General features: G+C 44.8%; 1 protein-coding gene across 1 annotated transcript in view; it reads right to left on the reverse strand.

Moving 5' to 3' along the window:
- LOC110156490 (venom phosphodiesterase 1) overlaps nt 1-26,628 on the reverse strand; it is a 77,704-nt gene extending 51,076 nt beyond the window's left edge. The window contains exons 1-11 of the mRNA XM_020920689.2: nt 26,425-26,628; nt 23,254-23,341; nt 22,149-22,283; nt 21,540-21,665; nt 18,479-18,539; nt 17,751-17,848; nt 17,283-17,362; nt 9,686-9,805; nt 8,152-8,261; nt 7,185-7,250; nt 7,014-7,086 (exon numbers count right to left, since the gene is read on the reverse strand). Coding sequence (XP_020776348.1) covers nt 7,014-7,086; nt 7,185-7,250; nt 8,152-8,261; nt 9,686-9,805; nt 17,283-17,362; nt 17,751-17,848; nt 18,479-18,539; nt 21,540-21,665; nt 22,149-22,283; nt 23,254-23,341; nt 26,425-26,466 — 999 coding nt within the window. The 5' untranslated portion in view covers nt 26,467-26,628. The remainder of the gene's footprint in view (nt 1-7,013; nt 7,087-7,184; nt 7,251-8,151; nt 8,262-9,685; nt 9,806-17,282; nt 17,363-17,750; nt 17,849-18,478; nt 18,540-21,539; nt 21,666-22,148; nt 22,284-23,253; nt 23,342-26,424) is intronic.

Consider the following 26,628-nt stretch of genomic DNA (forward strand, 5'->3'; position numbering starts at 1 on the left):
TGTAAGTATCAGTGAGTCAGTTTACAGCGGACACAGGTGCTTCTGGGAAAACAAACCAACAAACGTCCTGATGCCCTGATGCCCTGGATCTATAAAACATCCATAAAACACTTTACCTTAACACTGCCCTGAGACTGAAGGGGAGAGCAGCAACTTTTGCTTTTAACGTGTTTGTCCAATTCCACTTGGTTTGGTGGAAAGTACCTGGGCTAAATACGGAGCAAAGTTTTCAGTTCAGTGACAGTTTGTGGAAAAAGTTTAGAAGAAAAGTACAAAACTACAGGAAGTAGCGCTGAGTGGTGAAACAGAATCCATCTGTCTATATCACCACTAAAAAACTCCATCCAAAATACACACAGTTTACACAGAAGAAAGGATTTTTTCTGCACTTAACTAAATCAAGCTGATCTCATTTATTTGTATTAGTCTAATCATAACTGTTGTGTAATTTAGACAAGTTTTAGCTCTTGTTTACATTATGGTTGCTAGGTAACAGTTCTAGAATTACATCTGGTGCCGGTGTCTAACCACAGAATAAGATTATAAACTTCACATGAATTACAAAAAAACTGAAAAATTAGGCAAGACTGGTAATAAAATGTTCAGTCTAATGAAGTTAATTATGTTTTTGTGAAATGACCATATGCACTTTCACAGTCTCAGCATCAGTCAGAGTCCAGTCTGAGGTCCAGAGTGTCCACCCCAGCCCCTGACCCCTCCTTCACTACACAGGCCCGCGCTCTTTAGTGGATTATATAGTGCACTCATTCACAGAGAGATTCAGACACACACATTATTACATTCAGGTCACGTGACTCGCGTCAGGCAGTTAAACTCTAATAAAATTTGATTTCGGTCATAAATAATGATCAGATCAGACTGGCACACAAGTCTTTATGGACTAAAAATAATCAGGCAAGTTTTTGTCACACTGCATCTCACATAAACTGACTGATTATTTGCTTTGTGTTTGAGAGCAGAGATCAGCAGAGCCATAAACCAGCTCTTTCCTTCAGTCGTGTTGTGTTGAGTTCAACACCTGTTGAACGCCGTTGTTTTCCCAACTCTCGAAATGCACTGTGGTCTATATCAATATTCCCAAACTTTTTTTCTGGGGACCCATATTTTAAAAGTCAAACCTTTGCGACCCAAGTCAATAGACAATACTTGTAAAACACAAAATAAAGGTGTGTTTGAGCATTATTGAACATTAATGAGAATATTTTATTGTTGACTGAGTGATCGTTGCCTCTGAACAATTAATATTATTCAAGTTTGAAACAATGAAAACAGTCACTGACCCAAAGGCATCCATAAGTCGCCTATTTGGACATTTAGCCCTGTATACTGCAGACCCTCATGCAGATCGTGACAAGGTGACCCCCCCAAAAAAATCTCTTGCAACTGACCTGAAGGTCACGACCCAGTCTTTGGGAAACACTGGTCTATACTGACCGCCCTAGTGACCACCGATTTTCAAGATGAAATTCTGAGTGCACTACTTTTTCACCAACTGGACCTTCAGATACCCCTAAAAATGACATGACCCTTAAACAGTGCCCTGCGTATAGAACAGTGTGGACGTGACACAGCCAGATGCAGCTTCAGCCCGACGCAGCTTCAGCTGGGTTCAATTTAGACTGTAGGCGTTTTCAGGAAAATCGTCCAACTGTAAGTGTAAGTGTGACGGCGTGGGCATGATGGAGATGGTTTCAGAAGTTGGATGTGATGATGTCAGACTCTCGGAAGAATCACAGACAGTTTGATCACATGGAGCTTCTCCATGAAATTCAAAATGTTGAACCTGATCATTTCTCTGAGTGACCAGAGCCAAGAACTCACTGTATTCCAACACAAATTTGCCTCTGAACAAGACTCATTTTAGATGTTGTCAACATTCCCAGGGTGAGATGCTAACTGTATGCACTACTCTGTCTGGAGGTCTGTTCCTCAAGTTAGATTTTAATCTGGTGTTTGTTTACAACATCATCTGACCAGAAAGAGCTGGTTCAATTGGAACTGCAACAGTTGAGCTGATTTGTCCTGTTAAACAAATCTCTGAAATAACATTACAGTCACAAGCCAAGCAGCATCAGCAGTAACTTTTCAGTTAGTCACTCTCACTTTTCAATTTCCCATCCATCCATCCATTTTCTTCCGCTTAACTGAGGTCGGTCGCGGGGGCAACAGTCTGAGGAGGGCCTCCCAGACTTCCGTCTCCACACACACTTCCTCCAGCCCTTCCAGGGGAATCCCGAGGTGTTACCAGTCCAGCTGAGAGACATAGTACCTCCAGCGTGTCCTGGGTCTTCCCCGGGGCCTCCTCCAAGTGGGACATGCCCGGAACACCTCCCGAGGGAGACGTCCAGGAGTCATCCGAAACAGATGCCCGAGCCACCTCAACTGGCTCCTCTCAACGTGGAGGAGCAGCGGCTCTACTCCGAGCTCCTCCCGTGTGACTGAGCTCCTCACCCTGTCTCTAAGGGAGCGCCCAGCCACCCTGCGGAGGAAACTCATTTCGAGCGCTCGTATCCGCGATCTCGTCCTTTTGGTCACTACCCAGAGCTCATGACCATAGGTGAGAGTAGGAACGTAGACTGACCGGTAAATCGAGAGTTTCGCCTTTCGACTCAGCTCCCGCTTCACCACAACGGTCCAATACAGCGACCGCATCACTGCCGATGCTGCACCGATCCACCTGTCAATCTCACACTATTTTCAATTCCCCAACAAGACATTTTCTCTCTCTCATGATGTCACTGCAGAATATAGGATGTTGTAATCTGAAACCCAATGATACAGACCACTCCTAGAGACAAGTAAAGGCTAAATAAGGAGACTTCTGAAAACATTCTATCACAGCCATGACTCCATTTTAAACAACCTGAGCTGCCAGAGCAAAAAAGTATGAAAGCCTATTTCCACCAGTAAATAAAAAAATAAAAGCCTCACAGAAAGTCATAATTACAAGTTTAATCATAATCATGAGTTTAAAAGTCACTGCACTTGGCACAGGATACTTGGGGCTGCTCAGTGATCAGAGCACATAGCAAATAATTTAGATACAGTGTGAAGTGAACGAGAGGGTCGCGTCCCTGCGCCTTCGGGTCGGGGACAGGTCTCTCACTGTGGTGTCGGCCTACGGGCCGAACAGCAGTGCTGAGTACCTGGCCTTCTTGGAGTCCTTGGGAGAGGTACTAGACAGTGCACCGACCGGGGACTCCGTTGTTCTCCTGGGGGACTTCAACGCCCACGTGGGCAACGACAGTGACACTTGGAGAGGGGTGATTGGGAGGAACGGCCTCCCTGATCTGAACCCGAGCGGTGTTTTGTTATTGGACTTCTGTGCTAGTCACAGTTTGTCCATAACGAACACCATGTTCGAGCACAAGGGTGTCCATAAGTGCACATGGCACCAGGACACCCTAGGCCGGAGGCTGATGATCGACTTTGTAGTCGTGTCATCTGATCTCCGGCCGCGTGTCTTGGACACTCGGGTGAAGAGAGCGGCTGAGCTGTCAACTGATCACCACCTGGTTGTGAGTTGGGTTCGCTGGCGGAGGAGGAAGCCGGAAAGACCTGGCAGGCCCAAGCGTGTAGTGAGGGTCTGTTGGGAACGTCTGGTGGAGCCCTCTGTCAGAGGGACCTTCAACTCGCACCTCCGGGAGGACTTCTCCCGGATTCCGGGGGAGGCCGGAGATATGGAGTCCGAGTGGGCTTCATTCTCGGCCTCTATTGTCAATGCAGCTGCTCGAAGCTGTGGGCGTAAGGTCTGTGGTGCCTGTCGCGGCGGAAACCCCAGAACCCGGTGGTGGACACCGGAAGTAAGGGATGCCGTCAAGCTGAAGAAGGAGTCCTATCGGGCCTTGCTGGCTCGGGGGACTCCTGAAGCAGCTGACGGGTACCGGCGGGCCAAGCGTGCTGCAGCCCGTGTGGTCACGGAGGCAAAAACTCGGAGCTGGGAGGAGTTCGGGGAGGCCATGGAGAAGGACTATCGGACGGCCTCAAAGAGATTCTGGCAAACCGTCCGGCGCCTCAGGAGGGGAAAGCAGTTCTTCACCAACACTGTTTACAGTGCGGGGGAGAGCTGCTGACCTCGACTGGGGACGTTGTCCGGCGGTGGAAGGAATACTTTGAGGATCTCCTCAATCCCACCGTCACGTCCTCCGAGGAGGAGGCCGAGGCTGGGGACTCGGAGGCGGACTCATCCATCACCCTGGCCGAAGTCACTGAGGTGGTTGGCAAGCTCCTTGGTGGAAAGGCTCCAGGGTTGGACGAGATCCGTCCTGAGTACCTGAAGTCTCTGGATGTTGTGGGGCTGTCTTGGCTGACACGCCTCTTCAACATCGCGTGGCGGTCGGGGACAGTACCTCTGGACTGGCAAACCGGGGTGGTGGCCCCTCTGTATAAGAAGGGGGACCGGAGGGTGTGCTCCAACTATAGGGGGATCACACTCCTCAGCCTTCCCGGTAAGGTCTATGCCAGGGTACTGGAGAGGAGAATTCGGCCGTGGTTTTCGTCCTGGCCGTGGAACACTGGACCAGCTCTACACTCTCGAGGTGCTCGAGGGTTCATGGGAGTTTGCCCAACCAGTCCACATGTGTTTTGTGGATCTGGAGAAGGCATTTGACCGTGTCCCTCGTGGTGTCCTGTGGGGGGTGCTCTGGGAGTATGGGGTCCGGGGCCCTTTGCTATGGGCTGTCCGGTCCCTGTATGACCGGAGCAGGAGCTGTGTTCATTGCCGGCAGTAAGTCAGACCTGTTCCTGGTGCATGTTGGACTCCGCCGGGGCTGCCCTTTGTCACCGGTTCTGTTCATTGTATTTATGGACAGAATTTCTAGGTGCAGTCAGGGGCCGGAGGGGGTCTGGTTTGGGGACCACAGGATTTCATCTCTGCTGTTTGCGGATGATGTTGTCCTGTTGGCTTCATCGAACCAGGACCTGCAATGTGCACTGGGGCAGTTTGCAGCCGAGTGTGAAGCAGCTGGGATGAAGATCAGCTCTTCCAAGTCCGAGGCCATGGTTCTCGACCGGAAAAAGGTGGCTTGCCCTCTCCAGGTGGGTGGAGAGTCTTTGCCTCAAGTGGAGGAGTTCAAGTATCTCGGGGTCTTGTTCACGAGTGAGGGAAGGACGGAACGTGAGATTGACAGGCGGATCGGTGCAGCTTCCGCAGTGATGCGGTCGCTGTATTGGACCGTTGTGGTGAAGAGGAGCTGAGTCGAAAGGCGAAGCTCTCGATTTACCGGTCAGTCTTCGTTCCTACTCTCACCTATGGTCATGAGCTCTGGGTAGTGACCGAAAGGACGAGATCGCGGATACAAGCGCTTGAAATGGGTTTCCTCCGCAGGGTGGCTGGGCGCTCCCTTAGAGCTCAGTCACACGGGAGGAGCTCGGAGTAGAGCCGCTGCTCCTCCACGTCGAGAGGAGCCAGTTGAGGTGGCTCGGGCATCTGTTCCGGATGCCTCCTGGGCGCCTCCCTCGGGAGGTGTTCTGGGCATGTCCCACCGGGAGGAGGCCACGGGGAAGACCCAGGACACGCTGGAGGGACTATGTCTCTTGGCTGGCCTGGGAATGCCTCGGGGTCCCCCCGGAGGAGCTGGAGGACGTGTCTGGGGTGAAGGAAGTCTGGGAGTCCCTGCTTAGGCTGCTGCCTTCGCGAACCGGCCCCGGATAAGCGGACGAAAATGGATGGATGGATGGATGTGAAGTGAATTAGTAAAATAACTACAAGTTTTCCTTGCAGGGGGTTCATACAGGGTTTTTCCAGGAAAATGGTCGCACCAGCCCACGTGCTGCATGGGGAGAGCAGCTTCAGACCCAACCTTGAAAACTCATAATTAAGACTTTCTGTGAGGCTTTTAGTTTGTATTTACTGGGGGAATGGGTTTCCATAAAAAACAGACTTTTCACAGACAAAGATTGATTTAACAAAAAATCACATCCAGCTTTTCTTAGACTTTCTGTTGACGCATCAGAGGCTCCATTTTCCCCAAACGCAGTGACTCCAAACACACACACTTTATATCAGAGGCACAGACTGTAGAAAGAAGTGGACTGAGGGAGGACGTCACCCACAGTGTTCAGCTCCAGTCAAATGAAGCTCACTGAGGCTGGCAATTATAGGAGCAAATTTGGAGCCAAGTTCCATATTTGGAATTTTGACCTAGTGTAAAAAGCGACCAAAGAGCCATTCAGCAGCAAGGCTTCTGAACATAACGCCCCCTCCCACCCGGACTGTAGCAGGATGAATGTTCAGATCTTGATAGGGACAAAGTAGCGATATACAAACTCCCGGATCATTTTCAGTAGAAAGTGAATCGGAGCCAATGAGGCTGAATCACATCTGCATCTAATTATACAAAGCATTTATACATATATATATATATATATATATATATATATATATATACATATATATATATATATATATATATATATATATATAGCATTTTGTTGTCAGAGAATCAGGAAGTGTGTGTGTTAACATGCTAGTTGATGTTAGATTTACTGTTATATCAAAACTCTGTTCTGGTCTGTGGGAGTTGTGCAGTTTATAAAGTCATCATGGTGATCCCTGAGGATGTTCTGAACACAGAAGGTCAGTGATGAAGAACTCTGGACCACTGTAACTGTCTCACCTCAACTAGTTCTGTTTTTCATCTTTTTAACAGGGTAAAAATCTGGTACACAGATTTGAATTTATACTTTGCAGTTGATGTCATCAACATTTCCCAGGGGTGTGATACTAACTGTAGACACTGCTCTGTCTGAAGCGCTGTGACTCAAGTTAGACTTAATATGATCTGTGTTTCCACACAACAAAAAGTGACTTTGCTGCAGCTACAACACCTGAGCTCATTTAAACAAGACCCTCTCAAATAACATCACAGTCAGTAGCTACCGAGCATTAGCCAATAGTTTTTCAGTGAGTCACTCTCACAGAATCTTTCATTACAGAATGACTCAGACTTAGTGACTACCTGATTAAGGTTATGGTCAGACACTGGACTTACCCCTCCACTGACCGGACCATAGCTGTGTCCAGATTTATCAGGCTCCTCTAAATACAACGTCAGGAAGTCGGGACTGGACATACAAGAAAAGAACACAACTGTTTAAAGTCTTGTCATGTTATGTCATGTTATGTTATGTCATTTAATGTCATGTCATGTAATTGTATTCACCGTTGGTCGGCTGGGAGCTGGAGCCATTTCAGAACAGTGAAGACTCTCTCTTCAAATGGGACTTTACTGCAAAAACAATAAATTCTGTTTCAGTCTCGGTTTAGACCTGGTTTAGTCCTGGTTTAGTCCTGGTTTTAGACCTGGCTTAGTTCTGATTTGTAAATTTATTTTTCCACATTGGCTTCAGAAAGTGGAGCCAATATTCAAGCCCAAAGACGTGAACGCTTCCGGAGAAAGAAGTTTAAACCAAACAACAAAACAGTTTGTGGAGCTGGTCCCAAACAAAGAATGAGAAGGAGGAACATTTGTGAATCAGAAGTTTGGAGAGTTTTGTTGGCCCTGTTCCAGCTGAAACTCTGACATCAGCTCACTGCAGAACGTGGACATTTGATAAGGCTCCTTCTGAGCTGCAGCACAATTCTTCTCCTGAGTTTTACTGATTACACTCAAACTATGATAATGATAATCTAATTTAAAATCAGCTCACCTCAACGACTGATAAGTGTTAAAAAATAAACAGAGAGGAGGCGTCTGGGGATAGTGAGCGCACAAAGCAAATATGTATTTATTTCATAATATTTATATTAAACAAAACTGTCCACAGCAACAGGACAAAGCTGATGTGATGTGCAGGAGTTTCATTAGTGGGACGCACCGGGTTGTGATAGCGCTCTGAAGGGGGAGCGACTTTTAAATAAATGAAACATATAAAACATGTCAATGCGTTGTTTTGGGCAAATCTGGCACTTTGTAAATGATGAAAGATAACATGCTGATCTAAACATGCTCTGTGTTTGCAAGTAATACCCCCACAGGAGGGAAATATACCCCATGTGAGAAGGAAGTGTCTGGGGAGTGGGAAGCATCTGGGGAGTGGGAGGAGAAGGAAGCGTCTGGGGAGTGGGAGGAGAGGGAAGCGTCTGGGGAGTGGGAGGAGAGGGAAGCGTCTGGGGAGAGGCAGTCTTACCCGTCATAGGGTTTGTAGATGTCGGGGAAGCTGCCGTTCACTTTGACGTCGGATCCAGGCCAGAAGAAAGTCCCAGACTTCAGACCTTGATACGAGGCCGTGTGCCAGACCTGACACAGAGACTGGATTTAGACTGGGTTTAAGCCTGGTTTAGACCGGGTTTAAGCCTGGTTTAGACCGGGTTTAAGCCTGGTTTAGACCGGGTTTAGTCCTGGTCATGATACTAGGGGGTAGTAGTAGTAGTAATATTAGTACTAGTAATAGAAGTATTTGTAGTACTTGCTGTCCCTGGTACAAGGTGGGGTTAGTACACGTTGTGGCAGTTGTGTTAACAGAATTAACAGGAGTATTCTTTGCAGTAGCAGCAGTAGTATTTGCAGTAGCAGTAGTTGTATATGCAGTGGCAGTAGTTGTATATGCAGTGGCAGTAGTATTTGCAGTGGCAGTAGTAGTATTTGCAGTAGCAGTAGTAGTATTTGCAGTGGCAGTAGTTGTATTTGCAGTGGCAGTAGTTGTATTTGCAGTAGCAGTAGTTGTATTTGCAGTAGCAGTAGTTGTATTTGCGGTGGCAGTAGTTGTATTTGCAGTAGCAGTAGTAGTATTTGCAGTAGCAGCAGTAGTAGTGTAAAGACCACTTAGGTCTTCACCCTTATCTATTCATTCAGTTGGGTGAAATTCTTATTTGTTAACATTATTCTGTTGTGTATGGTCCTTTATTTGTGGGTAAATGTCATTGTTTCAGGCGATATCTGTTTATTGCGCCCTCCCCGGACGCACCGGGATTTAAGGGGAGAAGGACGCACGCGCGGGAACGCGCACAGGTGTGACGTCACACGCCGTTTTGGACGCCTGCCAGGAGCTGTCGGTGCCGTGGGACCACGCTATTGGAATTTTGTCGCTGCATATTTGGATTATCGCGTTGCCAATCGTGCTGGAATCTTATTTTACCACGGGAGCTGCTGGACTGAGCGTCAGAACCGGAGCGCGGGTGGCGTGAGTAAATCGCAAACTGTACCGTCTCACGTCACGCTGCCGCGCAGCGGGGGGGAAGACTTTGGGAACTTTTGGGGGGAAGTTGCTCGGGACTGTTGTGGGTGGTGGACTATATTGAACTGTTGTTTATTGTTTTGTTGCACTGGGGTTTGGGTTTTGTGTCTGGGTTTTGGGGATTGGGCGCTCGAGTGCGGGGTGGTGTTTGGGGGGTATTGTGTGTCTGGTGTGGCCGTGTTCGTTCGTGTCTGGCAATGCCAATAAACGCCAGATAGGCCAAAGCACTTATTTTTTGCATGTCGTTATTTCATCCCGCTGAATGAATGGATCCTCCCGCGACCTTAATTTAGCGTTGTAGCTTTTCTCTTGGCGAGAACAGGTGAATTGTTACAGTAGTAGTAGTGGTGGTGGTGGTAGTGGTAGTGGTAGTGGTAGTGGTAGTGGTAGTGGTAGTAGTAGCAGTAGCAGTAGCAGTAGCAGTAGTAGTAGTGGTGGTAGTAGTAATGGTAGTAGTAATAGTAGTAGTAGTAGTAGTAGTATATACCGGTTGTCCGTGGTACCAGGCGGGGTTGTCCTTCTGGCTGTTGGACAGGCTGAAGGACAGGTCCATGTCCGGGTCGTACATGCTGTTGTCGATGAGGCCGTTGGACTCGGGGTACAGGCCCTGGGCACAGGATTTGTGTTGAAAAGGACGAATGTAGTACTTAAAGTATTAGTACACATGTTCAGACAGTACTGGTGATTCGGTGCTGCTCGACCTGTTTCCTGTCATGTATCTGAGCGTGTCTGACCCCAGGACACACATACTGTACAAGAAGCTCTGGAGGTCAATATAAGCACGGCATACTGTCTCCATCTAATTATAAACATCAGGAAGTGCAGGGTTAGCATGCTAGCTATTAGTAGCTTTACCTTACATACAGAATTCAGCAGCATCGTGTAGTCATTTTGTAAAAAAAAAACAAAAACGTTCTACTCGGCGGCGCTTTGTTGTCATGATGTTTGCTGAGACCACAGACTAAAGAAGTGGACTAAATGAGAGTGAGCAGTTAGAGTGCCTATTCTAGAGCTGAGTTCTATATCTGGAATTCTGATTACATGTATCCTAGCAACCAAAGAGCCAATCCAGAGAGAGGCTATTGAAGGTCACGCCCCTTCCCATCACTTCTCTGGTTTAGTGGGCCCCACCCGGCACGGCGGGCGGCTCTGTTGTATCCAACTCCACGTGGCTGCAGGATCCAGACGGCTGCTTGTCTATGTTGGGTCAACTCCACCCTAGGTGTAAGTCTAGTTGTTATGTCTATACTGTGTCTTGATCATGTGCTGATGTCTCAGTGGTGTTTCTTTTCTTTTCTTAGTTTTTCTTTCTTTTTTTTTTTATGTACTGTACATACTATGCTCCTGTAAGGGACACACTCTGGGGGCTGTTCTCTTTTGTTTTCTTCTTCCCCTATCCTCATGTTATGTTGCTGTGTTTTCTTCCTTTGCTCCCAGTCTTTCAGTCCGGTCCATGTCTAACACCATGTGATGTATTATATGTTTGTAAATGTACGGATGGGGTGACAGCTCCAATTTAGATTCTTTTGTTTGTCTTGTACATATGAAGAAATTGACAAATAAAGGCATTGATTCATTCATTCATTCAAACCTGTTGCTTACACTATCCAGACACTCAGGAAAAGAATCTCTCTTACTAATGTTCATATTTTTACAAAAAGAGTCGATAGAGCCAAACACTGCCTCACGTTCACTTCCTGTTTGGAATGTGGCAGGTAGCAGGTTAGCTCCATTTATATACACAGTCTATGATGACAATGTAAGGTCAAGGGACAGGTGGGAATCAGCTCCTAATCCCTCACTGGACTCTGCAGTTTTCCAACCAGGAAGTCGGTAGACCTGTTTCTGTTATTAAGTGGTTTTAGATTAACATTGTGATTATAAATGATCCATGGTTGTCATAGATTTGAACTACAGCACACACAATGTCTCCTTTACTGCCATATTTTATTTTATGTGTGGACTTTTTTGGAAACTCCACGGCCTAAATGACGAATCACCAAATCTCCAGATGCATAACCACAAATTACCTCATTTTGACTTCATTTTCATTTCATTTCATTTTTGTGGTTTGCAACATTCACCACCTCTAAGCCTGTCTGAGCTCTGAGCCTAACATCAGACTCAAGGTGGGACAAAGTCAAATAAATAAACAGTAACAATAATGTGTCTCCTTTAGTCTAAATCAGACTTACTGTGTTTGTGTCTGTGCTATAGTTATAATGTCTGAGCCCTGGGGATCATTATGTTGGACTTTTAAAATCACAATATCATATAATAAAAATACTTCATAAACGAAACAAGTGTGCTGACTTCCTGTGGAGGAGCACTGTGGTGTCCAGTGGAAGCTGACGTGGGCATAATCATCATGACAACAAAGTGCCGCATGTTTTGTACCAAAATAACCATGTGACATCTTGAATACAGGAGAATAAAGTTTACTCAGACATGAATTACTCTAAATTAGGGTGCCCAAACATCCATTTTTCCCTGGACGTGTCTGTTTTTCACGTACTGTCCTGGACTTTTTTTTAAATAAAGTAATGTAAATGTCCGGGTTTTCATTACCTTTAATTGGGCCATTAAATTGAGCAGCACGAGGGCACTGTGCTCACTCATCGTATTCCATTCCATTGTTGCCTCCACAACCCAGAAGAAAATGGATGGATATATTTTGTTCATTACAGAAATGATGAGGCATCTTTGAGTAAACTAACTTTGAGTAGTTTATATTGTTATTGAGAGGTGAGAGTTATTGTTAATATAGGCGAGTTTTTTTTTCATTATTTATGATTTATTTATTTTTCTAATATAGGTGAGACATTATTTCATTCATTCATAACAGAAAGTGTAAAGCATCTTTGAGTAAAGTAACTTTGAGTATCATTTATTTCATGTTTGTCAGTATTGAAGGGCCTGACCACACTAAGGTGTCCTGGTTTTCACAAATGGAAATATGGTCACCCGACCTAAATACAACTCGAGACGGTCACTGAGAAGAAGAAAAGTGTAACATAGTTTAAAGACCTTGTCAGAGCTTTAGGTGATAGTGTGTAACTTTCTGGGGGTGACTCATCACCTTATAAGTCCATAGAAACAGAAAGTTAAAGTCATACTTCAGAACATTCTCTATGCAGATAGATACATTTTATACCATACTGTGGAATACTACAGCCTAAATCCCACAGTGAAAAAGAAAACATGCTTTTATTTTTGTTTATTTATTGGCAAAACGTTTTAGGATATAAAGTGTGTATGACAGGTTTGGATGATTCTCTAATTTTCTTAATTTAGTGGGAAATTTAGTGGGATAAAATAGTTGTAAATATAAATATTATAAAATGGACAGGAAGTAGAGATAAACAGATGACATCACACTGGGAGAATTCTGTCCAAAAGTTCAGCACAATTACACAAGAAATAATATATTTTTATAAATAAAAAAAACATATATATATATATATGTATATATATATATATATGTTTTTAAATTTATTTTTTCTGGTATATTTGAAACATTATTTCATGTTTCCATTTTCTTTCTATTTTTATTTCTCAGATAGTTTAGGCGTACTCTGCAACATGGTTGCTAGGTGACAGTTATAAAATGCTCTAGTGGGAGATCACGATTTAAAACCAAGAAGAAAAATTTGAAACCTAAACTATTTCCAAACTGGGGAAAGTCTTTTGTAAAATCATAAGTATGACATAAGTATGAAGTGTGTCTCCTCCCTGAACTGTCACCTTATCGTGGTGGAGGGGTTTGAGCCCGAATGATCCCTGGAGCTATGTTGTCGGGGATTCATGCTCCTGGTAGGGTCATCCAAGGCACACAGGTCCTGAGGGACGGATCAGACCAAGAGCAGTTCAGAAGCCTCACACGATGAGTTCCACACACAGGTCGCATCACTGCGCCTTTGGGCCGGGGACAGGTCTCTCACTGTGGTGTCGGCCTTCTTGGAGTCCCTGGGAGGGTTACTAGACACTGCACCGACCGGGGACTCCGTTGTTGTACTGCGAAACCTCAGTGCACGTGGCACCAGGACGCCCTAGGCTGGAGGTCAATGATCGACTTTGTCGTCGTGTCATCTGACCTCCGGCTGCGTGTCTTGGGCACTCGGGAGAATCCAACCAATAGTTGAACCTTGGATTCAGGAGGAGCAGTGTTGTTTCTGTCCTGGCCATGGAACACTGGACCAGCTCTACACTCTCCATCAGGTGCTCGAGGGTTCATGGGAGTTTGCCCAACCAGTCCACATGTGCTTTGTGGACTTGGAGAAGGCATTCGACCGTGTCCCTCGTGGTGTCCTGTGGGGGGTGCTCTGGGAGTATGGGGTCCGGGGCCCTTTGCTAAGGGCTGTCCGGTCCCTGTATGACCGGAGCAGGAGCTGTGTTCATTGCCGGCAGTAAGTCAGACCTGTTCCCAGTGCATGTTGGACTCCGCCAGGGCTGCCCTTTGTCACCGGTTCTGTTCACTGTATTTATGGACAGAATTTCTAGGTGCAGTCAGGGGCCGGAGGGGGTCCGGTTTGGGGACCACAGGATCTCATCTCTGCTGTTTGCAGATGATGTTGTCCTCTTGGCTTCATCGAACCAGGACCTGCAATGTGCACTGGGGCGGTTTGCAGCCGAGTGTGAAGCGGCTGGGATGAGAATCAGCTCTTCCAAGTTCAGGTATCTCGGGGTCTTGTTGACGAGTGAGGGGAGGATGGAGTGTGAGATTGACAGGCGGATCGGTGCAGTGTCTGTAGTGATGTGGTCGCTGTATCAAACCGTTGTGGTAAAGAGGGAGCTCAGCCGAAAAGTGAAGCTCTCGATTTACTGATCAATCTTCTTTCCCCCCCTCACCTATGGACATGAGCTTTGGGTAGTGACCGAAAAGACAATATCACAGATACAAGTGGCCGAAATGAGTTTCCTCCGCAGGGTGTCTGGGCGCTCCCTTAGAGATAGGGGAAGGAGCTCAGTCACACGGGAGGAGCTCGGAGTAGAGCCGCTGCTCCTCCACGTGGAGAGGAGCCAGTTGAGGTGGCTCGGGCATCTGTTCCCTCGAGAGGTGTTCCGGACATGTCCCATCGGGAGGAGGCCCCTGGGAAGACCCAGGACCATGGCCATACCGGCTTGTAAAAGCCTGATCCTGTCAGATCTCAGAAGCTAAGCAGGCTTAAGCATCCAATACTTGGATGGGAGACCTCTAAGAATTCCAGGTGCCACAGTGGGGCGCCAGTGGCAAAAAACAAAAAAAACAAAAAAACTGTTGTTGTGTCCTTAGGCAAGACACTTCACCCACATTGCCTAGTATGAAAGTGGTGTGAGCGTGAGTGATGGTGGTGGTCGGAGGGGCCGATGGCGCAGATAGGCAGCCTTGCTTCCGTCAGTCTGCCCCAGGGCAGCTGTGGCTACAGTAGTAGCTTACGACCACTGAGTGTGGAGTGACTGAATAATGAACTGAAAGGCGCTATATAAATGCTATCAATCAATCAATCAGGACACGCTGGAGGGACTATGTCTCTTGGCTGGCCTGAGAATGTCTGGAGTACGTGTCTGAGGTGAAGGAAGTCTGGGAGTCTCGGCTTAGACTGCTGCCCCCATGACCCGGCCCAGCATAAGCGGAAGAAAATGGATGGATGACCGTGTGTGTTTTTTTTTTAATGAGTTGGTGATGATGATGATGATGATGATTAACAAGCTTTAACAAGAAAGAATCATCATTAAGCTCAAGTGAGTCACACTTAAATAAACCTGAGTCTGAGCTTAAAAAAAATAAACAAAAACAATGTCAATGGAAAAAAGAGTGAGTAAAGTAGATTAAAGAGGAATTACAGTAAAAATGGGACAGATTTATTTTAAAACAAACTACTTGCCACCCACAGAGATGAAGCTTTGTGTAGACAGACGCCTGTAACTTGGGGCTGTTGTGTTGACTGTAAATATACCATGTGCTTAGTGACGTCTCAGATGTGCAGTCATGTCCTGAGGTCTGTTTGGTTTGTTTAAAAAGGGGGAATGACACTTTTCCGTGGTTTAAATGTAACATGAAACATATTTAGATCACCATGGTAGTGTTTCTTAAAAGTGCTACAGTATATTCAACATATTAACATGTTTAATTAGTTTCACTTTTTCATCTGCAGGAGCCACTCGTTTACTGGACTGCCACAAGGCTCAAACATGGGCCCCCTGCTCTTCCCCCCTACATAATGCACCTGTCCTCTGTGTGCACGACGTATTCTCGTGTTCGCACCAGGGAGCCTCTAAACTCATTGCAGCTGTGGAGAAGGAAGCAAGGTGCCTACATGATTCATGCCTCACATTAATTGTAAAGAAAATTGCGGCTATGTATTTTGTCAACAACTATAAAAACTCTGATGGAGTGGTTGTGTAATGGGGCTGGGTCAGAGAGTTCATTTTGTTGTCAGAATGTATCATGTATGTGTGTAAATCAGTTTCTGCAGGTGGAAACAGGCTGTCAAGCTCTGATCTGGTGCAGAACATCTCTGTTTATGAGCTTAGTGTCTTTGTACACTGGCCCTTCAATAAATTCTTGAAGCTAAACTAAAGGCCGCCACACACTGCTGGAGAATTTGCCCGATCATCAGCAACGCTACAGTAACAATCAATAACAAGACATATAATAATAAGACACAGAGACGCAAGATACAAACAGGAAATAGCAGAAATAATTATTACTCACGCCTCGTAAAGATGTAGAGTTAAACTTGCAGCATATCATCCATACTGTCCTTAGAATTCCCCCCCCCCACAAATAATGACATCCAGTCCACAGAGATGTTAATCCAATTTGAAGTGTTTTTAAAATCAAGAAGGTGAGTTTGGTTCCTCACGTGTGTCTGTTTACCTCCACACAGCACACGGGTCAAGGTGAAGCTGCAGATTAGTCATACTACATCTACATCTACATTTATCACCAGCCTTCTGTGCATTAACTGTCATGATCTCAAATACTGCACCATATTTCATAAAAACAGTTTTGACTTGTATTGAAACTAGAAGTGCAGAGCTCTGATCTTTGAACACTTAAGAGTCTCAGAGCGACTGGTTTTACTGTAGACAGGAAACTACTGACGTGAGGTGCGCTCACAACTTTTAGGCGGGTCAGATCCCGCTGCAGTCTTTGCAATCAGAGATTTAAAATCTTGTAAGAATCTTCTTGTGTCTGTGGTGTGCGCAGATGCAGATGTTTTTTTTTTGTTTTTTTTAAATAAGCCACAACTTTAGAGGATTGTCTCATAGTTGGTGGACATTGCTCTGCCAAATGACCAATGCTGTACTGAGCCAAACTAAACTAAACTAGACCAGCCCCAAATGGGTCTGAACAAGGACTGTCCCAGGAGAACACCAGGATTAAACCAGGGCTAGACCAGGATTAGACCTGGACTTAACCTGGACTAAATCTGGACTAAACCAAAACTAAACTATTAAACAGGGAACCATATGGCAACTGTGGCTGCAGGATTAGATTTACGGGTAACTATGGTGTGTTGGCCGTATTGATACTTGGGGCACACTGGGGGTGTTCTACATGTATTTCTATGGTGTAAAGTTCACCGGTTACCATGGAGACACAATTAACACATTAGCCAACACTGTCAAAACAGTTTTAAGATCCTCTAAAATACAATACAATACAATATGGATTTAAAGAGCACATTTTGAGGAGCCTGTGATCAGCGCGAGCATTCAGCGTCCTGTTTAAGAGTTTGACTTTCATCTAAAAGGTGACAGTGACTCACTGGAAAAACTGTTGGCTAAGACTAGCTAGCTTGTAACTGTATTATTATTTCAGAGGGACTTGTTTAAGAACACAAATGCTCATCTGTTGTAGTTCAACTAAATCAGGTCTTTATATTCAGAGTGTGTTAAAATAACTGAGGAGTGCCTACAGTTAGAATCACAGCCCTAGGGAATGTTGAAGGCAATACGCGCAAGGTGTCAGTTCGACTTACGGTAACTATGGTGTAGTGGTTGTATTAGGTCAGACTTACTGTAACTATGGTGTAGTGGTTGTATTAGGTCAGACTTACTGTAACTATGGTGTAGTGGTTGTATTAGGTCAGACTTACTGTAACTATGGTGTAGTGGTTGGGGAAAGTTTTGCTGGGAAATGCCGCCTGCATAAACGGAGCCGAGGTGCCACACTTCTCTGAAAATCACAAATATATAAAAGAAACAAAAGAAAATATTAGAAATATGTTTAAATAGCCTCATCCTTTGTCCTGTTTCAGTCCTAGTTTTTCCATCAATTTTTTTTCCACTGGGGGCCCTTAATCCGGACACTTCCTCCAGCCCCTAAGGGGGCCACAAGGCATGCCCCAGCCTGGGTCATCCCCAAGGCCTCCAGGGAAGCATCCAGGAGGCATCCGGAACAAATGTACAACCTCTGCTCTACTCTGAGCTCCCATCGTTCAGACCTGATTTAGTCCTGGTGTAGTTGTGATTCTGTCATAGTTCAGTCCTGGTTCAGTCCTGATTCAGTCCTGGTTTAGTCCTGGTCTAGTCCTGGTCTAGTCCTGATCTAGTCCTGGTCTTACGCAGTTTGTCGATCACTGGTACCAGTTTGCTCCAGCTCTGTAGATACTCGGCTCTCCATCCGTCCAGAGACACGAGGAGCAGTGGCTGTTTTGAAAACCTGACACGAGTCAAGAAAATGAAAATGTAAGAAAAACAAACATGAAATCTGATTTTCAAATTGAAAAAAGAAGAAGGATTTAAATCTGCCTCACAGCCCATCAGCTCTCAGCACAAAGAGTCATATAGAGACTCACATGGATCTTTCTTATGCGTTTGTGATCAATAAAATGTTTTACAGTTAGATGAAAACAGAATGCAGCAGTCTGATTTTTGTTCGGCTTTTACAAAACACATATTTAAAAACATTCAATTCACAGTAAAATAAAGTTAAGTGTAATTATGGTAACTAACTGGTGATTATCCACGGAAACGTACAATCTACTGTCATGACAATTGGATTCATTGAATATTAAAGCTGCACATGTAACTTCTCTGGTACAAGGTTCGTCATTTGGTTGTCATTGCTTTGTCTTGAAAGTTCCACAGTATGGCATTGAGCTTATCTATCTCCATGACGACACCAAGATAAGGTTCAGGACACATCTACAGGCAAATTTTTTCAGACTTGTTTTCATCACTTCTTTTATTACAAACTGTATGTTGTAAAAGCCGTTTTTCTGAACTAAAATAAACAAAAGCCAGGTTCCGTACTGTCTCTTTTACTGTCTGTGCTGGGGTCATGACTCACCCTGGTGGACACTGGGGGGAGGACAGGTCGTCACAGTCGCCCTGCACCCACAGCTTCTCTCCTGCACAAAACCACATTAAAGCTTATACATTGACTCAGACTCAGAGTTCAGAATTTTAGATATAGGGCCTCATTTCCTCGTGAGCCAGAGTGTTGGAGACATGTGGAGACACTTTTTTAAATATTCTGTCCAGTCCTTGTGTTTGCAGAGGTCGCTGGTGCTAGGCTAGTGCATGTCAATGGCCACAGTTAGCCTAACACTAAACAAAACTTTCCCACTCCACAAAACACCCAAAGCAAATTTATTATTACACCAGACTGTCCATGTGAATGTCTGTGTTGATAGAATAATGTTTGAAATAAAACTAACCTTGCATCACATGAATCGTCGCATGTTGAGGGACTATTTTCTGACATATCAGTCCGCCACTGCCGAGCTTTCTATCAGGAAGTACAACTCACTGCTGCTGCTCAGACATAAATCCTTCAAATGCAAGGTTAGTTTTATTTCTAAAATTATTCTATGGACACAGACATTCACACAGACAGTTTGGTGTATTAATAGTTTTGTTTCGAGTGTTTTGTGGAGTGTGTAAGACTGTTTATAGTGGCAAGCTAACTATGGCCATTGACATGCACTAGCCTAGCACCAACGACCTCTGCAAATACAAGGACTGGATGGAATATTTCAAAAAAGTGTCTCCACACGTCTCCAACACTCTGGCTCACGAGGAAATAAGTTAAATATATTTTAAATTCTGAACTGTCCCTTTAAGCTGTGTTTTACTGCTGTTCATAAAAACAGAGCTGGAATTGTGATTGTTTCATTCACACATGTTTGAGTAACTCTTTATTTAGTCTGTCTACATCTCCAAAGCTCAAAACTGTAGTAGTTTTCAAATAGTAGTGGTAGTTTTCAAGTGAACAGATCCTTTTACCTTCAGGGCTGAAATAATCCAAGTGATTCTAGTGAAGGTGTGTGGAGTTTAAAAATACAGTGGAGTATTTCCTGTATTACCACATGACATCACAAAGTGGAAGAGAGTGTCTCAATCTGCAGGGTTTGTGTGTTACGTGTGTGAATGAAACAAAACACAACTCCAGGTCTGTTTTTGAGGAGGAAACTACACTAGAACATCGACGTGAATAGTGTCGTATGGGCCCTTTAATGACAAATGAGAGAAGTGTAACAAACAGACTTTATATTTGACTAAATGAGTGAAAACTGTGTGTTCATTTACGAAATATGAGGAGCTGTTTTACAAGAGACAATCTTTAACCTCTCAGTGAGACTAAAGGGCACAACACACTACAGGAGAATTTGCCTGATTTTGGCTATGATTTGTTTCTCCCTGAGTTTGGGGACCTGACCAGTGTTGGGAGTAACATGATATAAAACAAATGAATTAGAGTAATGCATTGCTTTTTGCTGTAACGCAGTAATGTAAGGCATTACAGGGAAAAAAAAAGAAGTAATATTTTATTCGGTACAAATGTGAGTAACGCGTGTCACAATGTATTTTTAACCTGGACTGAAGTGCTGGGTTTTCTTCATACAAATTCACTAAAATCACCACCATATCAGCAGCGGTGAAATGCAAGAGACTGGGCGAACTGCAGCTGACGCCCGATTGCACCTTGCAGGGTGTCTGCAAGGTGCAATCTTCCAAGTTCTAGCCCAAGATTAGTCCTGGTTTGGTCCTGCTTTAGACCTGGTTTAGTTTTGGTTTAGACCTGGTTCAGTCCTGGTTCAGCTCTGGTTTAGACCTAGTTTAATCCTGGTTTACTCCTCGGTTCAGTCCTGATTTAGACCTAATTTAGTCCTGGTTCAGTCCCGGTTCAATCCATGTACGTTGAAAAATGTCAGCATCTTCACAGTTATTTTGGTGAGAGTAACTTAAAAGTACTGCAATAGTAATGTAATGCCTTACATTTTAAATGCAGTAATATTGTAATGTAACAAATGACTTTGAAATGACAATAACAAGTCATAAATAACACATTACAGTTTTAAAGTAACTTGCCCAACAGTGGACCTGACTTTGTGTCTTCTTGTGTGATTTTGAAGTCAGTACGCTCCTTGTGTGTGTGTCAGTGTCAGATCATAACCACCAAACATCAGCAACACTACAGTAAAAGCCAATAAAACAGAGCGTCAGAATCTGACTGAGCATCATACAACAATACCACAAGAAAAAGCAAAAATAATGAGAAGACTTTAACACTCACCTCTCGTCAAGTGGTAAATTTAAATTCCTCCAGAAATAATGACATTCAGTCAACAAAACTGAGCTGTTAATCCAGTTTGAGGCATTGTTTAAAAAGTAAAAAGGTGAGTTTGGTTCCTCATGTGTGTCTGTTTACATCCACAGAGCACACAGATTGGTGAAGCTGCAGATTACTGATAGTGACTCTACTTCCTGTGGGCTTTATCTCCAATCTTTTATGCATTAAAAATCCTGTATCTGAAGTTTTGTGCATATTTCACAAATAATAATAACACAGTTTTGACTTGTATCTAAACTAGAAGTGCAGAGCTCTGATCTTTGGACACTTGAGAGTGTCAGAGTGACTGGTTTTACTGTACAGGAAACAGCTGACTCCATCACGCTCACAACTTTAAAACTTTAAAATCTCATAAGATTCTCCTCGTGTGCTTTTTGTCGCATGTTTAAAAATCATTTAAGACTGAAGTGTGTGGCGCCCTTAAGTTTTTTAGCTTATAATGCTGACTCTGCACATGTGCTTATAAATATTTTACCTGCAGGGGGCGCTGTACCGTTACCCAATAGACTGTAAAAAGCAGATATAGTGGCTAATCTGCCACACAGGACCATATCTGGAAATCTGGGAGCAACTACAGAGCCAATCAGGAGCGAGGTTGTTGAAGCTCCATGCCCCATCGTGTCGGAACTGTTGGTTGTGTAGTTGTGTTTTAAACCTGCAGGTGGCGCTGTATCTTTACATATATTGTTGTAGTTGTGTTTTAAAGCTGCAGGTGGCGCTGTATCTTTACATATATTGTTGTAGTTGTGTTTTGAAGCTGCAGGTGGCGCTGTACCTTTACATATATTGTTGTAGTTGGTGCAGCAGTCTCCGCTAGCGGCGCAGTCGTCTGAACAGTGACATTTGCTGTTGGAAAGTCGCTTCTCTCCACAGCGCAGCCGAGTGCACTCCCACTGCTGCGCTACAGGGTCAGAGGTCACGGGGTCAGAGGTCACGATCACAGTAGCAGTAGCAGCAGTTGTAGTAGTAGTAGTAGTAACAGCAGTAGCAGTAGTAATAACAGCAGCAGTAGTAATAACAGCAGTAGTATTTGCAGCAATAGTAGTAACAGCAGTAGCAGTAGTAACAGTAGCAGTAGTAATAAGAGTAGTAGTAGTATTAGCAGCAGCACTAGTAGTATTAGCAGCAGTAGTAGTAACAGCAGCAGCAGTAGTAATAACAGTAGCAGTAGCAGTAGTAGTAACAGCAGTAGAAGTAGTAGTAGTAGTAGTAGTAGTAACAGTAGCAGTAGCAATAACAGCAGTAGCAGTAGTAACAGCAATAGCAGTAGTATTTGCAGCAGCAGCAGTAGTAATAACAGTAGCGGTAGTAGTAACAGCAGCAGTAGCAGTAGTAAGAGCAGTAGTAGCAACAACAGTAGTAGTAGTAGTAGTAGTATTGATACCTGGTTGTGTGCAGATATCGTAGTAGTCGAAGCAGCAGCTGTTGGTGTTGTTGCAGTTGGAATCGCACCGACAACCTGGAACCTCTCCATCGAAGGGCTCGTAACAGCGCCCCCTGCAGGACGTCTGAGGGACCACTGAGGAAAACACACAACTGTATATACCACTAGTACTGTGTGTGTGTGTGTGTGTGTCATTTGACTTCAGTTTGTTTCCACTGACAGAGACGACGTTGATCTTTGTGTCAGTTTGTGTTTCGTGTGGATAGGTCCAGGAGTTCCAGAGATATGACCCGTAAAGCAGCTCTGGGTTAGTGTTCAGCAGTGTTCGTATGTCGGTCACATGAGCTGCACCTGAACGCCTCGTGTGCCCTTCAGTTTAAAAACAGAAATCACGTGACCTCCTGTCTTCAGTCACACACGTGCAAGACCATAGACCAATACATAGAATTCCGAAATTCCTCGGCGAGCTACATGGAAGGGGGTGGAGTTACAGGTAGAAGAACCCTGTCTTAAAGCCTCACAGAGTCACATTTGTGCAGTGTAGGACCTTTAAACCCTCACGTGTGTTTAGTACTACATTTTTCATTCACCTGCCCTGGGGCTGCCTGACAGAGTCACGGCTGCCATTCTGTGCCAATGGCCACAAGTCACTCACTCAAACAGAGTGTGCTCACATGATGCCAAAAACGTTAAAGATGATTCTCAGGTACAGTTTTCTGTGTAACTGTCAGATTTCAGATCTCTGTAATTCCTGGGCCTTTCCACATGAAACAAAAACTGGCACAAAGTTCAGCATCTTGTCTGTCTGCAGAAATAAACAAAGTGAAAAGATTTTTATTTATTTTTTCTGCAAGATATTCAGAATGTGGTGCCATTGATTGTTTCAGGTGAAAGGACTTTAAGACATAAGATGAATATGACAAGTTTATGGAGTTGATCCCAAACAAAGAATGAGAAGGAGGAACATTTGTGGATGAGAAGTTTGGAGATTTCTTTCAAAACAGTGAATGTCTCACAGAGCTGTACAGACCCCGCCCTCTTATGACATCATATTTTAGACCAAGAACAGGGCGAGTGTCTTGCCCAAGAGCACAACAGCACCCACCTTTGTCCTTCCACCTCTGCAGCTCCAGACCCAGTCCCAGACCGAGACCAAGGATCAGGGTGACCACTGAGATCGCCAACACCACCGCCTGGAAGCAAACGCAATTCAACTTGAACAAATCCACAAACTCCCTTCAGATGGACCAGGTGAAAGCTCCTCCTCACTTTGAGTCTTGTCGTTAGCTTGGCTATATTTTCAAAAATGTGAAATGAGTGCATAATTTAGGGTTAGAGTTAGTCAGTATAGTCAATTGTCTTTGTGTTTTGGTCATTTTTAAGCAGGTTTTCTGTATTTTACCTCAACAAATGTCAATGTATGCCTCTCTTTAATGTTGGCAAGTACTAAAATAGAGACACCTGGGCCCCCTGTTGTTCAATCTCTACATGCTGCCATTAGGCCAGTTAATAAGCAGCAATAACGTGTCGTACCACAATTATGCAGATGACACTCAGATCTACGTCTCTCTGGCAGCAGGAGACTATGGACCAGTGGACTCACTTGGTCACTGCATCCAACAGATCAGTGTGTGGATGCAAAACAACTTTCTCCAGCTAAAACTCTGACAAGACTGAAGTCATAGTGTTTGGTCCACAGAAACAAAGGGACAGTGTCAGCAGTCACCTCCAGTCTCTCTCTCTAAAACCTTCAAATCAGGCAAGAAATCTGGGGGTAATAATGGACTCAGACTTGAACTTTAACAGTCACATAAAATCAATACTTGAACTTTAACAGTCACATAAAATCAATAACATCTGCAGCCTTTTACCATCTAAAAAACATAGCAAAAATCAAAGGTTTACTGTCTAAATCAGACTTGGAGAAACTTATCCATGCATTTTGTCTCCAGTAGGTTAGACTACTGTAATGGTCTGCTCACTGGTCTCTCCAAACGAGCTGTGAGACGCTGCAGAACATCCAGAACGCTGCAGCTCGGGTCCTTACTCGAACTAGGAAGTACGAGCACATAAGTCCTGTGCTCAGGTCTCTGCACTGGCTTCCTGTGCCTCAGAGAATAGACTTTAAAGCAGCTCTGCTTGTGTACAAGTCTCTCCATGGCCGAGCACCAAAGTACATCTGTGACATGTTAGTGTCATATGAACCATCTCGCACTCTGAGGAGCTCAGGGACCGGCCTCCTGCTGGTGCCCAGAGTCACGACTAAACAAGGGGAGTCAGAGTTTCAGGTTCATGCAGCTAAAACCTGGAACAGTCTTGAACATGTGAGACAGACTCTTCTGTGACGCTGTTTAAATCCAGGCTCAAAACATTTCTGTTTAACTGTGCATATAACTGAAAGGTTTTCATTCCGCACTCTTCTCTCCAATTTATGTCTCTCTTTTTAAATTTTAATCTTCATGATTATTTATGTTTTGATTTGTTTTTATTATGATTTTAATGTATTTCTTATTCTGTAAAGCACTTTGAATTACTTTGTGTACGAATTGTGCTATACAAAAAACTTGCCTTGCCTTGCCTTGTATATACAGGTGTGGCGGGTGGTGTATATGTGGGTGTGGTGGGTGGTGTATATACAGATGTGGCGGGTGGTGTATATACAGATGTGGTGGGTGGTGTATATGTGGGTGTGGTGGGTGGTGGTGTATATGTGGGTGTGGTGGGTGGTGTATATACAGATGTGGTGGGTGGTGGTATATGTGGGTGTGGTGGGTGGTGTATATACAGATGTGGTGGGTGGTGTATATGTGGGTGTGGTGGGTGGTGTATATGCAGATGTGGTGGGTGGTGTATATGCAGATGTGGTGGGTGGTGTATATACAGATGTGGTGGGTGGTGTATATACAGATGTGTTGGGTGGTGTATATGTGGGTGTGGTGGGTGGTGTATATGTGGGTGTGGTGGGTGGTGTATATACAGATGTGGTGGGTGGTGTATATGTGGGTGTGGTGGGTGGTGTATATACAGATGTGGTGGGTGGTGTATATACAGATGTGGTGGGTGGTGTATATGTGGGTGTGGTGGGTGGTGTATATGTGGGTGTGGTGGGTGGTGTATATGTGGGTGTGGTGGGTGGGTGTATATACAGATGTGGTGGGTGGTGTATATGTGTGGTGGGGTGGTGTATATGTGTGTGGGTGGTGTATATGTGGGTGGGGTGGTGTATATGTGGGTGTGGTGGGTGGTGTATATATGTGGGTGGTGGTGGGTGTGTATATGTGGGTGTGGTGGTGGTGGTGTGTGGTGGGTGGGGTGTGTGGGTGGTGTGTATATGTGTGTGGTGGGTGTGTATACAGATGTGGTGGGTGGTGTATATGTGGGTGGGTGGGTGGTGTATATGTGGGTGTGGTGGTGGTGGTATATGTGGGTGTGATATGTGGTGGTGTATGTGGTGGGTGGGTGTATATGTGTGGTGTGTGTGGTGTGGTGTATATGTGGGTGTGGTGGGTGTGTGTATATACAGATGTGGTGGGTGGTGTATATGTGGGTGTGGTGGGTGGTATATGTGGGTGTGGTGGGGTGGTGTATATGTGTGTGTGTATATGTGTGGTGGGTGGTGTATATACAGATGTGGTGGGTGTGTATATACAGTGTGTGGTGGGTGGTGTATATGTGTGGTGGGGGTGGTGTATATGTGGGTGTGGTGGTGTGGTGTGTATGTGGGTGTGGTGGGTGGTGTATATGTGGGTGTGGTGGGTGGTGTATATGCGGTCGTACAGTTTCATCTAGAGCTGAGTGAAACAATCAAAACTATCACACAGTGTCCGTCCAGCATTAGTCAAAGTTTGTCTGTCAGCAGTAACACTGTTGTCAATCATTTCAGTTTCAGTCTTGTAAAATCCTGTATGACCATAAACTCCAAGCTGATTCACTATTACAGTCACATCTGTTATGATTCACACTTCTCTGTATTTAAACAAAACGTGTCTTGCCTCAGTACAAATAGATTGTATAAACAGCTCTTGAGGTCCCGTAAACAGGTAGTGCACTGTTAGCATGCTAGTTGTTGCATTACCGTCACGGCAAATCTCCACTCTGGTCTCTGAAAGTTGTGAAAAGTGGACACTTAAAAAAGCGTACAATAAACAAGTTTAAAAAGTACAACTAAAGTGTAGAGTATTTGCGTTGCCGTAGTAACCAGTGTTTGCAGCATCTGTCTGGGCAGGTGCAGAGTCAAACTGATACAGCATTTCCAGGACTCGGACCAGATACTCACTATGATCTTTTTCTTCTTACGAGTCTCCTGGAGAAGCCCCATGGTCCTCAGTCCAGTCCGGGTCCTGGTTTAGATCCTGGTCCTGGTTTAGAGCCTGGTTTAAATCCTGGTCCTAATCCCCGTCTTGATCCTAGCGTTGATATTAGTTCAGACTCTGGTCTTTATCCTGGTCTTGATCCCGGTCTTGGTCCCGGTCTGAGTCTT

The sequence above is a fragment of the Boleophthalmus pectinirostris genome, unplaced genomic scaffold (assembly GCF_026225935.1).
Source record: "Boleophthalmus pectinirostris isolate CB_2022bp ecotype Guang Dong unplaced genomic scaffold, ASM2622593v1 HiC_scaffold_21, whole genome shotgun sequence".
Lineage (NCBI taxonomy): Eukaryota > Metazoa > Chordata > Actinopteri > Gobiiformes > Gobiidae > Boleophthalmus > Boleophthalmus pectinirostris.